The sequence below is a fragment of the Pantherophis guttatus genome, chromosome 3, assembly GCF_059756535.1.
Source record: "Pantherophis guttatus breed Tessera chromosome 3, ASM5975653v1, whole genome shotgun sequence".
Lineage (NCBI taxonomy): Eukaryota > Metazoa > Chordata > Lepidosauria > Squamata > Colubridae > Pantherophis > Pantherophis guttatus.
The window spans coordinates 104,536,209-104,551,129 of NC_142065.1; the positions used below are offsets into that span (position 1 = coordinate 104,536,209).

At 38.5% G+C, this 14,921-nt stretch overlaps 1 protein-coding gene across 2 annotated transcripts in view; it reads right to left on the reverse strand.

Annotated features, from left to right (window-relative positions):
• Positions 1 to 505: 505 nt before the first annotated feature.
• The window catches only part of ABL2 (ABL proto-oncogene 2, non-receptor tyrosine kinase), a 59,525-nt gene continuing 45,109 nt past the window's right edge, over positions 506 to 14,921 (reverse strand). For both annotated transcript variants that reach the window (XM_034409715.3, XM_034409714.3), the window contains exons 7-11: positions 12,562 to 12,746; positions 12,217 to 12,369; positions 8,855 to 8,944; positions 4,253 to 4,426; positions 506 to 3,322 (exon numbers count right to left, since the gene is read on the reverse strand). In XM_034409715.3, the coding sequence (XP_034265606.2) occupies positions 1,605 to 3,322; positions 4,253 to 4,426; positions 8,855 to 8,944; positions 12,217 to 12,369; positions 12,562 to 12,746 (2,320 nt within the window). In that variant the 3' untranslated portion in view covers positions 506 to 1,604. The remainder of the gene's footprint in view (positions 3,323 to 4,252; positions 4,427 to 8,854; positions 8,945 to 12,216; positions 12,370 to 12,561; positions 12,747 to 14,921) is intronic.

The following is a 14,921-nucleotide window of genomic DNA, read 5'->3' on the forward strand; positions in this document are numbered from 1 at the left end:
CCCAAGACATTTCAAACAGGGACTCCATGATTTCTTTCTATTAAGCCTTTCAAATATCAAATATCTTCCTTGTTTTGTTTCTTGACAAAAAAATTAATGGGAAACCACAGCTCCATTTTTCCACAGTTTGTTGCTGAATTTCAATAAACAGAATGAGTTCAGGGGATCTGGGATAAACAAAAAAAGAGGCCTCATGGAAGCATATAGCCTGATTTCTCTATCTTTCAGAAGCAAATGTGTGGTGCAAATGCTAGTTTAAAGTCACATTAATCACAGAAAAAACCCAGTATCATTTACTTAACATCAGTGGATCTTTAAAATTAGTGGTCCCGTAGCAAGCTGACTTTAGAAGATGAATGAGTTTTGCAACTGGACTACTTGAAGGGAGATGGCAGCATGTTTATAGACTAATCACTTATAATGAATCCATGTGCAGGCAGTGTCTTGAAACTATAAATAAAGCAAAAATCTAAACAAAGAATCCATATCAGCAATACACCTGAACTGGTATTCCAAGAGCAAATTTATAGTTCTACTAGAAAATATGAAGGCCTCAGGTCTCTAGTTTTCTCAAAAAGAAATGACATTAAGGTAAGCACAATTAAAATAGGAATGTAGAGAACACTAGCAGCATTCTGCAGTGTTTTTAATTCAAAAGAGCTCCTCAAGGTATAGCAAAGCCACAACTGTACCAAAGTTCAACGTCAGAGATAAATTAAGTTTCTTGGGCATGCTATCCTCCAAAGAACTCAAGTGATTGCCATTGGTTAGCTAACCATGCTATGCTACCCACATGGTGATGACCGCAGTTTGAGTCTAAGGTGTGATTGTGTGAAATCCAGTGGCAAGTCTGCTTAAATTGTCATTCAAGATGCTGTGAAAGAGTGAACGTGTGAGTGATTAATATGATATGGGGATGATAAAGGGGGATGCATTTCATATTCCAGCTCTTTTGTTTTCCCTTTTTGCATCTATGATTACAGCAACCAATTGCACTGCAGAAGGTCTACCAGACAGGCTAGTACATGCACTTCCTACAGTGCCAATCTTTTTTTTTTAAATATAAAAGACTTTCTCTCAAAATTATCCTCTCTTTCTTGGAAAGATCTAGTTGACTTCCAATGGCACCTCTAAGCCTTTCTGATATGACCTCAGAAAGTTAAAATACAGAGTAGTGCAGAAAAAGAACCCCATCTCTTGTCCAGTAATTCTAATCAACTGGAAAAGCATCAAAGAGAATAAAGCACCTTATCAAACCAAAGGTACCTTCATGGAATCTCCTTCCTCCCAGAAGTGAACAAGAGCACAGGCTCTATTTTTGCAATTTTCTCACCAAGGCAAATTCTCAATATTTTTCCTGCCTCAGCTGCAATCATCTGACCCCTGTGAAACTTTGCTTCCCTCTTATCTGCCCCATGTACTGAGATGAACCTGTAAACATGTGAGCTCAGTGATCTGAGGTACTTCACATAAAACTTACTCAAGTATCAGTCTCTTCTTTCAAAACATTAACATAGGGAAAAAATGATTAGAAGAAGTCACTCTGACTCTTCTCTCAATTTTGTGAACTTTTTTTTCCTCCTAAGCAGATGGTTTGACAGTAGCTACCTCTGAACAACATCACTGATTTCTTGAACACAAGACAATAAGTTATTAAGTACAGGATTTGCTCCAGGCAGATTAGCAGCCATCGACGACACCTGCAGTTCCTGCAGGCTAAGTTCCAGTTTGCTTACGGCTTCCCGGAAGGCAAATTTGTTGCGCGTTTGGGGGATGCAATCCACATAACCTGAACAGTAATCTAATAGTTGGTGCCCAGTATCCACCAGCTGGCTATTTGTGGTAGGCTCTGCAATGGCACTGGAGAGGAGGTCTGCACATTCCAAAAGCGCCTCTTTGCTGATCTTGTCTGCTGAGATTCTCTCAGCTGTCTGTTTGGTCTTTCTCAGAGCAACTTTAGCTCCCGCTGTGCCATTTGCCATTTTAGCAGGTGACGAAGACAATGGCAAAGGCACTTGAGGTGGAGGCATTATTGGCCTTCCAGCTTTTCCACCAGTAGGTGCCACTGTTACCTTTTTGCTGCCCTCACTATCTTGCCCATGCTGTACCAATGCTCCATTATCCAACTCTTCTACTGTATCTGAGGTACCTGGAGGCTGATGAAGGAGCCTCAGGACTCCTTGTGGTGGCGGAGGCGGAGGAGGAGGTGGAGCACACTTTGGTTTTATCCGTCTGGGTCTATCCCTGTCACTAGAAGCAGTGCCCTGATGCTCAGATAAGAGCTTGAACCGATTCCCCTGAGAGTCTGTGCCAATGAGCTGCACCTCAGCTGGTGTATGCTTTAAAGTAGGTGAGATGAGAACGGGCACTTTGTGATTATGAGTGGTTGGAAGTATTGCTGCAGCCTTGGCTGGAGAAGGCCAGCCTGGTTTTTCTTCTCCTTCTACTGAACCTTGTCGTATCCCACTGTTTTTTTCTTTGCTTTTCAGGCTTGCTGCTGCTGTTGGCCCTTGACAATCCTTCTCTGAAACAGATGTGTCCAGAGAAGGAGTCCTGAGAGGAACAGCTGTAGCACCCCTCGGCAGCAGTTTAGTTTTTGGTCGGCTTCTGGTCAGCGTATGAATATCTTCACACCTTTTAGGGAGAAGATCATTGGACTTGTCTGTGTTCTCCTCGGGCTCGGAGGAAGTGGATACTGTCCTTTCCAGTTGAACTTTGGACCTGTGGCAATTTCGGGGAAGAGTCATTGCCATTCTCTCCTGCTCAGGAAGACCTGCAGACATGGAAGATGTGGAGTTTGATCGAGGAAAAGGTTTTGAAGCTTCATCACCTCCAGTGGGCCTCCCAGCTCGTAAACCAAATGTCTTTTTAATCAGGCGAGGTGTAAAGAAGCCTGTGAGGCCTGACCAACCACTTCCAATGCTTGTGCCCCCACTGCTGCTGCCACCACCACCATCTTCCCCATAGAAGTTCCGCTGTGCAAAGCTCCCAATGTAACACTTGGATAAGCAAAGATTTCCATCTTGCTGGGAGGGAGTAAATGAAAATCCATCAATATGCTGCAATGGACCAACTCCGGAAAAATTACCCGTTAATTCATACTTCTTATGAGCCTGGTTTTCCATTTCACGGAAGGAACTGCTGCGTTTGGGAGGTGTAGGGGCGTTTTTCTTTTTCATAAACGAGCTAAAGAAACCACCTTTTCTGTCTCTGGTAAAGGTAGTTTCTCTAGTATCTTCTAACAGGCCACTAGGTGACTTGTCTCTCTGTTTACGAGGTAGTGCTGGGGATCCGCTGGTCTGCTGTGTGCTTCTGATAAAACCTAGACAAAAGAACAGAAAAGTCTGCTGTTCATGGTGATGCAGTAACTTTGTGCCTCCCTCACACTGAAAGGAGAGGAAACAGCCTTGCTGTTCACCAGAGAAATACTATTATTTAACTTTTAAAAGAAATAGAAGAATGGGATTTGGTCTGCAGAATTATCCTTTTTGCCCAGCAAAAGCAGAAGAATTGATAAGTGGCACTGAAGCCTTAGAAATCTTGAGTCTGTGCTCTTTGCTGTGAGGGAAAGCATATTTAAAAGGTTTCTTTTTCCTCTCAGCAATCAGGATATGTGGTCATGGATACATCACTGATATCTGGCACAGCCCTTCCTTACTTTTAATTTCCTAGTCTTCTCTCCTTATCTTGACTCCAGTGATATATATTGATTTCAGATATTCACTAGCATATTATACAAATGAGTAAATTTCTCTATATTATGTTGCTTAAATTTCTTCTGTTTTATTATGGTTATTACTGCATTCTTAGCAAGAAAAGCAGTTAATCTACAATTGACTGGATTTAGGAGGGGAAATATTAGGGGGGAAATATTACTACGACATTGCTTTTAATACAAAAGTCAGATTAATTTAGGAGCTCGCACATTCAAACTGATCTAATATATAATCTAAATAGCTGACCAGATATTCTGCTTCCTCCACCATCCATAAATACAGACGGATGTATCCACTTTTTATGTCTATTCACCAGCAGAACAAATGTAATCCTCATTTTAATTACTTATGGATATTTAAACCTGTTCCAGAAGATTGGTGCACCATTCACATTAGATTTCAAGAATTTTTTTTTGAGAAGATGAGAAATCATGTGCTGCAATGTTAGTTGTAATCCAATTTTTCTCTTTCCCTTTCTTTGAAATATTATTTCCCAGGACCTGAGTCCCTGAGTCTGGACCACTCAAATAACATACCTGGAGCAGAACTTGATGCAGAGTGCTCTATGATCTCCTGTGCTCCTTCAATATTCTCTTTGTTTTCTGTTTGTTTTTTTAAGGTTCTAGTCTTGGAAGGAAGTATAGGTAATCGAGGCAAATATGGAACTATTGAAGAAGAAGATGCGGTCCTTCCAAGTTCTTCTGCCACTTCTGTAATAAACATGCATGAAATAATTTGTATTCATTAATTACAAGTTGCTTCAGTCAACCAAATCTAAGCAAGAGGAGAATCAGCTGAAGTCAACGCAACAATAAAGTACTGTACAACGTGTACAACAAAACCAACATGGTATACGACTGCAATCAAAAGTTTATTATTAACCATGGAAATGATTAAATGTTCCCTGCGACACAAATGCCTTTTGAAACAGTGAAGTTTTTGGAATGTTATGTTGCCTCGGGGACAACCTATTCCAGAGGTGTGCTGCTCTTACAAAGAATACTTATTTTGAGGACCATTGTCACCGTACCTTACATAGTTTGGATCTTTTGCACACATTTTCCATGCTCTCAGACTTGATGGGCAGATCTATATAGGATGAGTGGACTTGAAGAAATGCAAGGTACATAGGGCTTTATATATAATGACTGGCACAATGAAATGCCATTTGGAACTATATTATTAGCCTGTGCACTTCCTACTGCAATGATATTATATGCCAGTATTGGGATTGCCCAACTGAAATTTCCAGATAGTGTTCAACAACAGCCCTGAATGAAATTATAATAATCCATAAGGGAGATGTAAGAGCAACTATCTTCAGTGTCCCATCTAGGTAAGGTTACATTCAGTTCAACAACCGAAGGTGGACAAATGCTTTCCTGGTTATAATGTCCACCTATCGTTCTAACAGGAGCTTTGAGGACTATCAAAGTGCAGGTCTGCTCCCAATGGGGAAGCAATTTCACTGAGAGTAAAAAACGATATAATCAATGTATTATAGCAGAATTGGTGGGTTTCTAAATGAATACCCTCTTTTTCTTGCCAGGGCTAAATCTGAATCAGTTATTCCACATCCAGGCCCTGACAGGCAACAGATGATGGATCAGGGCTTTCACTGCAACCCACGTTTGGCCATAGGGATGCACAAGTAGATTTCATACTGCATAAATGGCACAATTAGGTATAAGACCAAGCCCTGAAGCAGCATGTGATAGATTGCACAAGAACCCATTCTATAACAATTAACTGGACTCTCCCACTCAGGAAGGAACACAACCACCATAATATACAGTGGGGCAAAAAAGTATTTAGTCAGCCACCAATTGTGCAAATTCTCCCACTTAAAAAGATGAGAGAGGCCTGTAATTGTCATCATAGGTAGACCTCAACTATGAGAGACAAAATGAGAAAACAAATCCAGACAATCACATTGTCTGATTTGGAAAGAATTTATTTGCAAATTATGGTGGAAAATAAGTATTTGGTCACCTACAAACAAGGAGGATTTCTGGCTCTCACAGACCTGTAACTTCTTTTTTAAGAGGCTCCTCTGTCCTCCACTCATTACCTGTATTAATGGCACCTGTTTGAATTTGTTATCAGTATAAAAGACACCTGTCCACAACCTCAAACAGTCACACTCCAAACTCCACTATGGTGAAGACCAAAGAGCTGTCGAAGGACACCAGAAACAAAATTGTAGACCTGCACCAGGCTGGGAAGACTGAATCTGCAATAGGCAAGCAGCTTGGTGTGAAGAAATCAACTGTGGGAGCAATAATTAGAAAATGGAAGACATACAAGACCACTGATAATCTCCCTCGATCTGGGGCTCCACGCAAGATCTCACCCCATGGGGTCAAAATGATCACAAGAACAGTGAGCAAAAATCCCAGAACCACACGGGGGGACCTAGTGAATGACCTGCAGAGAGCTGGGACCAACGTAACAAAGGCTACCATAAGTAACACACTACGCCGCCAGGGACTCAGATCCTGCAGTGCCAGACGTGTCCCCCTGCTTAAGCCAGTACATGTCCGGGCCCGTCTGAAGTTTGCTAGAGAGCATTTGGATGATTCAGAAGAAGATTGGGAGAATGTCATATGGTCAGATGAAACCAAAGTAGAACTGTTTGGTAGAAACACAACTCGTCGTGTTTGGAGGAGAGAGAATGCTGAGTTGCATCCAAAGAACACCATACCTAATGTGAAGCATGGGGGTGGCAACATCATGCTTTGGGGCTGTTTCTCTGCAAAGGGACCAGGACGACTGATCCGTGTACAGGAAAGAATGAATGGGGCCATGTATCGTAAGATTTTGAGTGCAAACCTCCTTCCATCAGCAAGGGCATTGAAGATGAAACGTGGCTGGGTCTTTCAGCATGACAATGATCCCAAACACACTGCCCGGGCAATGAAGGAGTGGCTTCGTAAGAAGCATTTCAAGGTCCTAGAGTGGCCTAGCCAATCTCCAGATCTCAACCCCATAGAAAACCTTTGGAGGGAGTTGAAAGTCCGTGTTGCCCAGCGACAGCCCCAAAACATCACTGCTCTAGAGGAGATCTGCATGGAGGAATGGGCCAACATACCAGCAACAGTGTGTGCCAACCTTGTGAAGACTTACAGAAAACGTTTGACCTCTGTCATTGCCAACAAAGGATATATAACAAAGTATTGAGATGAACTTTTGATATTGACCAAATGCTTATTTTCCACCATAATTTGCAAATAAATTCTTTCCAAATCAGACAATGTGATTGTCTGGATTTGTTTTCTCATTTTGTCTCTCATAGTTGAGGTCTACCTATGATGTCAATTACAGGCCTCTCTTATCTTTTTAAGTGGGAGAACTTGCACAACTGGTGGCTGACTAAATACTTTTTTGCCCCACTGTAGTTACTTCAACTATCAATATTGATTGAGGCAGAATATAAATGTAATAAATAAATAATAAAGTAGGTGGTCCAGTAAGCATCACATAGTACCAAATACTGCCAAAAGGTTTGGATTAGCATAATCAAGTGATCTGAAGATGAAAAATATGGTTTCAATTCTATGTCCAGGTCTAAATCCTGATTGCAACAAGTTTAGGCAACAGTTTTTCTAAAGCTCTTTGTAAGCTCTTTGTTTTTTAATATAAGGGCCAAATTATTTAATATGTTTTAAACTGTTTTTAAACTTTATGGAAATATGTGTTTTATTGTGGCTGTGCACCGCCCTGAGTCCCTTGGGAGAAGGGCGGTATAAAAATTTAAATAACAAACAAACAAACAAACAAACAAACAAACAAACAAACAAATAAATAAATAAATAACTGTTACCCTACTGAAATAGAGAGCAGCAAAGGAAAGAGAAAGAAAGAGCTGGTGCTAATAAGAGATGATACTGTGAAGTATATTCAGTATATATTCAGTTGCATAATGAGATAGTTTTAATGATTTCAAAATGCCAAAGAAGCAATATATTAGGCCAGTGATGGAAAACCTTTTCGGCACTGAGTGCCAAAAACAGAGCGCTTCGTGAGCACTCACGCTCATCAGGGTCATAGCCAGGAAGAGGAGCTGCCCAGTGGGCATGTGCATGCCAGATAAGGTACTTCTTGTTTCCTGCGCACAAGTCTTCCACTTTCTGGCGTGCATGTGCGTGCCAGAAAACGGAAGACCAGCTCTTCCAGTTTCCGGCACTGCTGCACACACAAAGGCCAGTTGTTCCTCGCATGCGCATGCACACCAGAAACCCGGAAGAGGAACGGGCGATGCCGCGCATGCCAGGCGACATGGCTCCCCGTGCCACTTCGGACACGCATGCTATAAGTTCACCATCACGATATTACACCATATAATATAGTACTAATAGCTAGTTAGCAACAGACTTTTTCAGACTCTAACAATTCTGAAGTATGGTTTCTAAAGAATCAAACAACAGAATTATAGAATATCTTGAATTTTATTTGAAAATTTTTTTTAGAATGTGCAGAAATAAGAACACAGCATCTAAGTGTGACTCATTGGAGCAACTGTTTCTCTTTATAGAACCTCGTATGGGAATCGTATGTTTCATAGTTTCCTTGCTCTGAACTAGGGGAAAAGAACTTGATAAGACTAATTTAAACCATTATTCTCAAATTAATAAGTGGACCGGACCACAACTAGTTGTTTGCAAGGAAAATTGATTCAATAATTTTGTATCACTGTTGATTTAAAAAAAAAAACCATAGATGCACACAGCATGATTTGGGAAAAAATACACAGAAAAAGTGCATACTTGTTAGAATAAATGAATACATGCTTTGGCTTGTATATTCTTCCCCCCACAATTAACAGATGAGGAAAAATAATAAACACAAGATTTAAAATCTCTTCCTTCACACATTAAAAGCTAAGTGAGAATGAGGATAACTCACAGCCTTAGGTTTGTGTGCAAGTCTTCTAGTGGCTCAACTTTGTAATTCTAACATTTAGTATAGGTTTGAACTGGACAATTGTCTAGATTGTTTTATAGTAGAAATCCAGTAGCCTAACAAAAGGTACTCAAATTATTTTGATTACATTGGGGAAGCAAAAAAAAAAAAAAAAGAAAAGCTTATTTCAAAAATATCATAGAAACTTCAGAATAAGTTAGCAAACAGGTCCTTACCTTCAGAAATGCTAGAATCATGAAACATGGTTTCAAAAGCTTGGTGAGTTTCAGCAAATGAAGGTCTATCTAGGGGATTCCATTTCCAGCCTACAATAATAATAAAAAGCAGCAGGGAATTACTATTTCCATTAGAATTTGCACTCTAATTCCCACTATTCTGGAGCAAAAGTGTCTTCCACTGTAACTCTGGCAACATTTTTAACGTTCTTATCATGGTTTATTGCATTCTACTTCTCAAATATCTTAAAATTACTGCCAACATTTCTGAATGTAAGAAATACCTTGATATAGCTGTGTAGTCTGGTATTCCCTTTCTAGTACTGATCAGCCAGATATTTTTGGAAGACCCAGAAAAAGGGCCTGAAAGTAAAAATCTTCTTTATCTTGAATGTCTGGTATTTATGATGCTGAAGGTTCCATTTATTTATGATGAATAATAGCTGGCCATTCTACACATAATTAGCTAAACTCAATTAAAGTAATGTAAGTTGCTGGTCAGAACAACACTGAACTGCTACACGACAAATAAATATGTTTTCATTTACTTTGAACCTTTACAAATTTCTTCTAATAGCAGCAAATGGGTAATTGAAAAAATTTAGAACTCTCAAGCACCATTTATAACTTAACTAAACACAATTTTTTGGTCTTTTTTTCTGACCAAAAGAATCCAGATGCTTTAATTTTACCTTTTTTCCAGTAGAATAGTAGAATATTTAACTTCCCGGTTGATTTGTAGCTGTTTTTAGTGCTCTCATTTTAACTAGTTAGTTTTTAAGGTAGAACAAAACGATATCGTACATCCTTAGGATTATCATTCTCTTCCACCTTAAAAGTTGTACTTATTCCACTTAATATCTTGAAAAAATATTTCTGAAAATTTCAACTGGCCCAGGTGGTCATTGCCTGAAATATAGGTAGTTCTCGACTTACGATTATAATTGAGCCCAAAAGTTATTTTTACCGCATTTTATGACCTTTCTTGCCACAGTTAAGTAAATCACCATACTTGTTAAGTTAGCACCATAGTTGTTAAGTGGGTTTGGCTTTCCCATTAACTTTGCTTGTCAGAAGATTGCAAAAAATGATTGCATGACCTTGGGACACTGCAACCATCTATAAATATCTGAATTCTGATAACGTGACCTTGGGAATGCTTCAAAGGTTGTAACTGTGAAAAATGGTGATAAGTCACCTTTTTCAGTGCTGTTGTAACTTTGAATGGTCAGTAAACGAACAGTTGTAAGTCAACGACTAGCAGTAGATCTATAAAATTGATAATACTTATTTTTTAACTTCCAGGTCTACTTCAAAGCATTGATTTTTAATGGAAAATTTCTCAATGAATTGGCATATTTAGAATGGCATGTCTAAAGTTATGTATTTCCAGCACCCAGAATCACTTTAACAGTGAGATGAGGTGTTTAAGTCTAATAATATTTTTTTTTAAATTTGATTTATATGCCGCCCTTCTCCGGAGACTCAGGGCGGCTTACAATGCGCTAAGCATTGTATAAATAAATAAAATGAAATGTCTGTATATTAATTCAAGGAGTGACCCAGATTCCTTTACCATTTAAAGTAGGGTTAAAAATTGGGCACCTGGATTTTCTCAATTCTAAGACCTTTTAAATACTAAATTAAAATCTGCTTTAGATATAGGCTAAAGCTACTTTTTTTAAAATTTCTATTTTTTACACTGGGACTGCTACTCTCCTTTGAATATGATGCAGTTTTAATTTTAATATGTTCCTGTTTGTTTTTGTGTGTTTGGCTATTTATTAGTTCTTTAAATTTTGTAGTTACATTTTGATATTCAAATAAAACACTTTGTGCAAGTAAATTCAAATATGCAATCATGTAAATGTCACATGATTAGGACCTGAGCACTTGACAACCTGATAGCAGCATCACAGCAGAAGCAGCTATAATGAGCTTGGGGTGCCTCAGGAAGATGGACAAGGCTCTGGGAAGCCCAGCACAGGCCACCAAGAGTGTCTCTCCACTCTGGCACTGAAAATTCTCGCTGCAAGCAGGATTTTCAATACTGGACTGGAAAGACACTCCTGAGAAACCTGTGCTGGGCTCTCCAAAGTCCCCCACCCCACCCTCAGGCACCCCACACTCTTTACATGGGATTCCATCCACTTAACCTACAAGATAAATTAATGATTGCAAGTAGGAATGCTGGGACTTCAGTCACTGACAAAAGCAGTCATGTGGGCAATCATATGACATCTCTCTTATTGACTGCTTTGCTCAATAACTGAGATTCTAGTCCCAATTGTGGTTGTAAGTTGAGGACTATCTGTATTTCTACTTCATAATAAATATATATGGTATTTGATCTTTGCCATCCTTTCTTAATAACTCCATGAGTGTTAACCTTCACTATCCATGGAGCTTAATTATATTTATACACACACACAAAGACACACACACTATGATTTCTTCTACAGTATCTATAAGTGTGCATATGTTTATATGTGTAAATGTATGCATGCATGCACACACACATCTCCATCCTGGACCTTTTTTAAAAAATCTCAGATCCTCCTGGAGTGCAATGTAATTTTTACTAAATTTTTGCACATATTATTTTGACTAAATTTAAGATTTGACATAACTTGGATGTCTATTGGATAATCCACAAATCTAGATCCAGTGTTGAACTTAGAAATTTATTTTGATATTGTTATTGGGTCATTCACCCGTTTACTAATATTAAAAACAGCAGAGGAATCTTAAAACTCCATATAAACCCATTTGTTCCAGTGAAGTCAAATAAAAATTTGGGGTGGGAGGGGGGAAAAGCCTGTTTCCAAACATATTCAGAAGGTCAGGGGATCCCATCCAATTTTCAGCAATTCTCTTTTTATTGCAGACACCCATACCAAAACCTATACTGTTCAGGAGATTTCCTCATCTCTGTTAAACACATTGTATTTTTAAGAGGACGTAGCACACTACAATAAGGGAGCAAAGGTAACACAGTTTCCTTGACAGGCTACTGAATGAGTCCATATCTGTGTTTTAAAAGGATCTTAAATGGTTTTGTCCCTGTAATCATGAAGTTATGTACCATGATTTTCTATCAATTCTATTCCAGTCATATTAGGAAACATGAAACATTTATTCAACCTCCTCAACAGAAATCAATTTAAGGACCATTCAGTTTTACAGAAGCTGTCCACTAGTAACAGTTTTTCTGTTCACAAGAAACTGCCTGTATATCAACAAACTTATTATCATATATAATAATAAATGCTAAATGTACTTGGAAAAGTTACCAAGACTTCCAGTTGCATTTTTTCAATTTACATTTGCTTGTAAAATAAAAATCAGAGCATTCTACTCACATGCTCTCATGAGTTCATAGACCTTTGGTGGGCAACCTTCAGGCTGTTCCATCCTGTAACCTTTCTCCAACAGATCATAAACTTGAGAAAGGTCAATGCCAGGATAGGGGGACATTCCATAAGTGGCAATCTCCCACAGCAATACTCCAAAAGCTGCAAATTAAGCAAGAATGTTTAAAGCTGCATTGTTTAAACAACACTGATTCTTCTTATCAAGGTATATTGAACTTCTTAACTAAAGAAATACTATCCTGAGAATATAAAAATAGCCCAATGTAACTTTATAATCCTGATTTACTTACTGATACATAAAAGAACTCTGTACTAAAGGACTTTTTCTCTTACCCCAAACATCTGATTTGATTGAGAATGTGTTATAGGCCAGACTTTCCGGTGCTGTCCATTTGATAGGAAACTTTGCTCCAGCATGAGCTGTATATGTGTCTCCTGTCATCAGTCTGCTTAATCCAAAGTCAGCTACTTTCACCACGTGATTTTCTCCCACCAAACAATTCCGAGCTGCTAGATCCCTATATAAGCAAAAAATACGAGAAAATTAGCACCTCTATTTTATTCATTTATTTGTATCCCATCTTTATTATTTTTAGAAATAAGGCGGCGAACATATCCAACATTTCTTCCTCTTTCTATATCCCCCACAAATATCCTGAAAGTGTATGACTGGTCCATACTAGGATGTTAGAGGAGGCATACAAATATTTTAAGACTGGATTCATGGAGATAAACTGGAAATTGTTAAATAATGACTTCTGAGATCCCCAATTTTGGAACTGTGAGAATCTACAATAAATACAATATATTTCTTCAATAAAACATTCATTCAGGAATTCTAGGTAAGTAATAGTAATAGCAGATAAAGTAGCGGAGGGCATAGCCCATGGTTGCAGCAGAAAAGTTTGGTTCCCCAAACTCTTCTCTAGATCAAGGAGAGAACCAAGATCACCCACAAGTGGTCCTTACAGAGTCTCCTTGTGAGACCATAAAGCAGCAGTCTTTGGTGGGTTTCAGAGATCTGGAAGTCAAAAGAAACTCAGCTTTGCCTAAGCAGCAGTTCGGAGCCTTCAAACAGACATTGAGTTCATACATTTCCTCTTAATTATTTCAGGAAATGCCTTGTTAACTGCTTTTGGGAAACCAAGAAATTTTAGAATGACACATTTCATTTTTCGGTATGATTTTCCTTCAATCCCTAGTGAAAGAAATTTTATGTAAGTTTAAGAATTTGAAGATTTTTTTTATTTTGAAATGAACAGTAAAAGAATGAGTGGAATGTTGATTTTGGAACGTTGCAAACGCACCAAGGAATCAGATTAATTACCATTAAGATTGAGAAGCTAATTATAAAAATCCTTACGAATTGTTTAAAATCCTATTAAAAATATATGAAAATTTTGAGTCTAAATGTAAGAATGTAATAGATAAGCATTGGGCTAGAAACCAGGATATCATGAGTTCTAATCTTGCCTTAGGCATGAAATCAGTTGGGTAACCTTGGGCTAGACAGTCCTAGGAGGGAAGCAATGGGAAACCACTTCTGAAAACTTGCCAAGAAAATTACAAGTCAACATTGACTCAAAGGCACAAAAACAAATAAACCAATCCTAATTGGCTATGCAGGCAGGAAATTTGAATTTCCAACTAAAGGTGGAGCTTGTTTGATAATGCAATTAGGCATATCAGCAGGTTCCATACACAATTTCAACCAGATCAGAGAACCGCAATTTGGATGATTTTACCTCTGAGCAGTTTTATCTTCTAGAATGTACTAGGAATACTTGATATTAATGGGAACACACAATGCAGATCTACAGATTATGGGGATGGCAAAATAAGTTATTGCTTTTGCTCTAAAAATGGGAAAGACTACATCTATTGTTCCTACTCATGAACAAGATGATTCGTTTCGCCAGCATCTTTAGAAAAATCTTGAGTATAGGATCTATTCTTTCCTGCTGCAAATACTGCCAGCTTCCACACATTCAATGAACTCTTTATAAACTATCGTGATGGAAAGGAGACACTGGCATCTCCAGCCAGTTTTTAATTTATGTAGCTTTTTATTGAAGCATCCTAAATCACCCTTGGCAATTCCTGCAGTTCTTGTCAAGATGTTTTCTATGCACATAAGCAATTCAGTGTTTACTGGCAATATGGTTCTGTAATGGAAAAAGCACAAACTCACAAGAATAACTCAAGTAAGTACCATATTTATTGACAGACATTCCTAGCAAAATAATATTCATCAGGTCAGAAAGAGTTAACAATGAGTAAAGAACAACAAGGAGAGAAGAAATCCCCACAGAAAGTATAAATAAAAATAAGCCAATGAAACTGAACCCTAAAAGAATTAGGATACACAAGAGGATTTTCTTTTTATGCAACACACAATTTAATATTTGAATTTGCTATCAAGAGATGGTGCTGGCTACCAGCTTGACTTGCTTCAAAAAAGAACTGGACCAATTCATGAAAATCTGGGATCAATGGTTATTAGGCTTGACATTAGTGTGACTGCCTGCCTTTGAAGGACATCTGTGGGGAAACTAGTAGGCTTCATTGTGCAATCAACTGACCACTGTGAGAACAGACTGCTAGACTAGGTGAGCCAGGGATCTGATCCAGCAAGGCACTATTTATGTACTTATTCCTTGAATACATACCACCTTTGTAAGTGTTGAATGTTT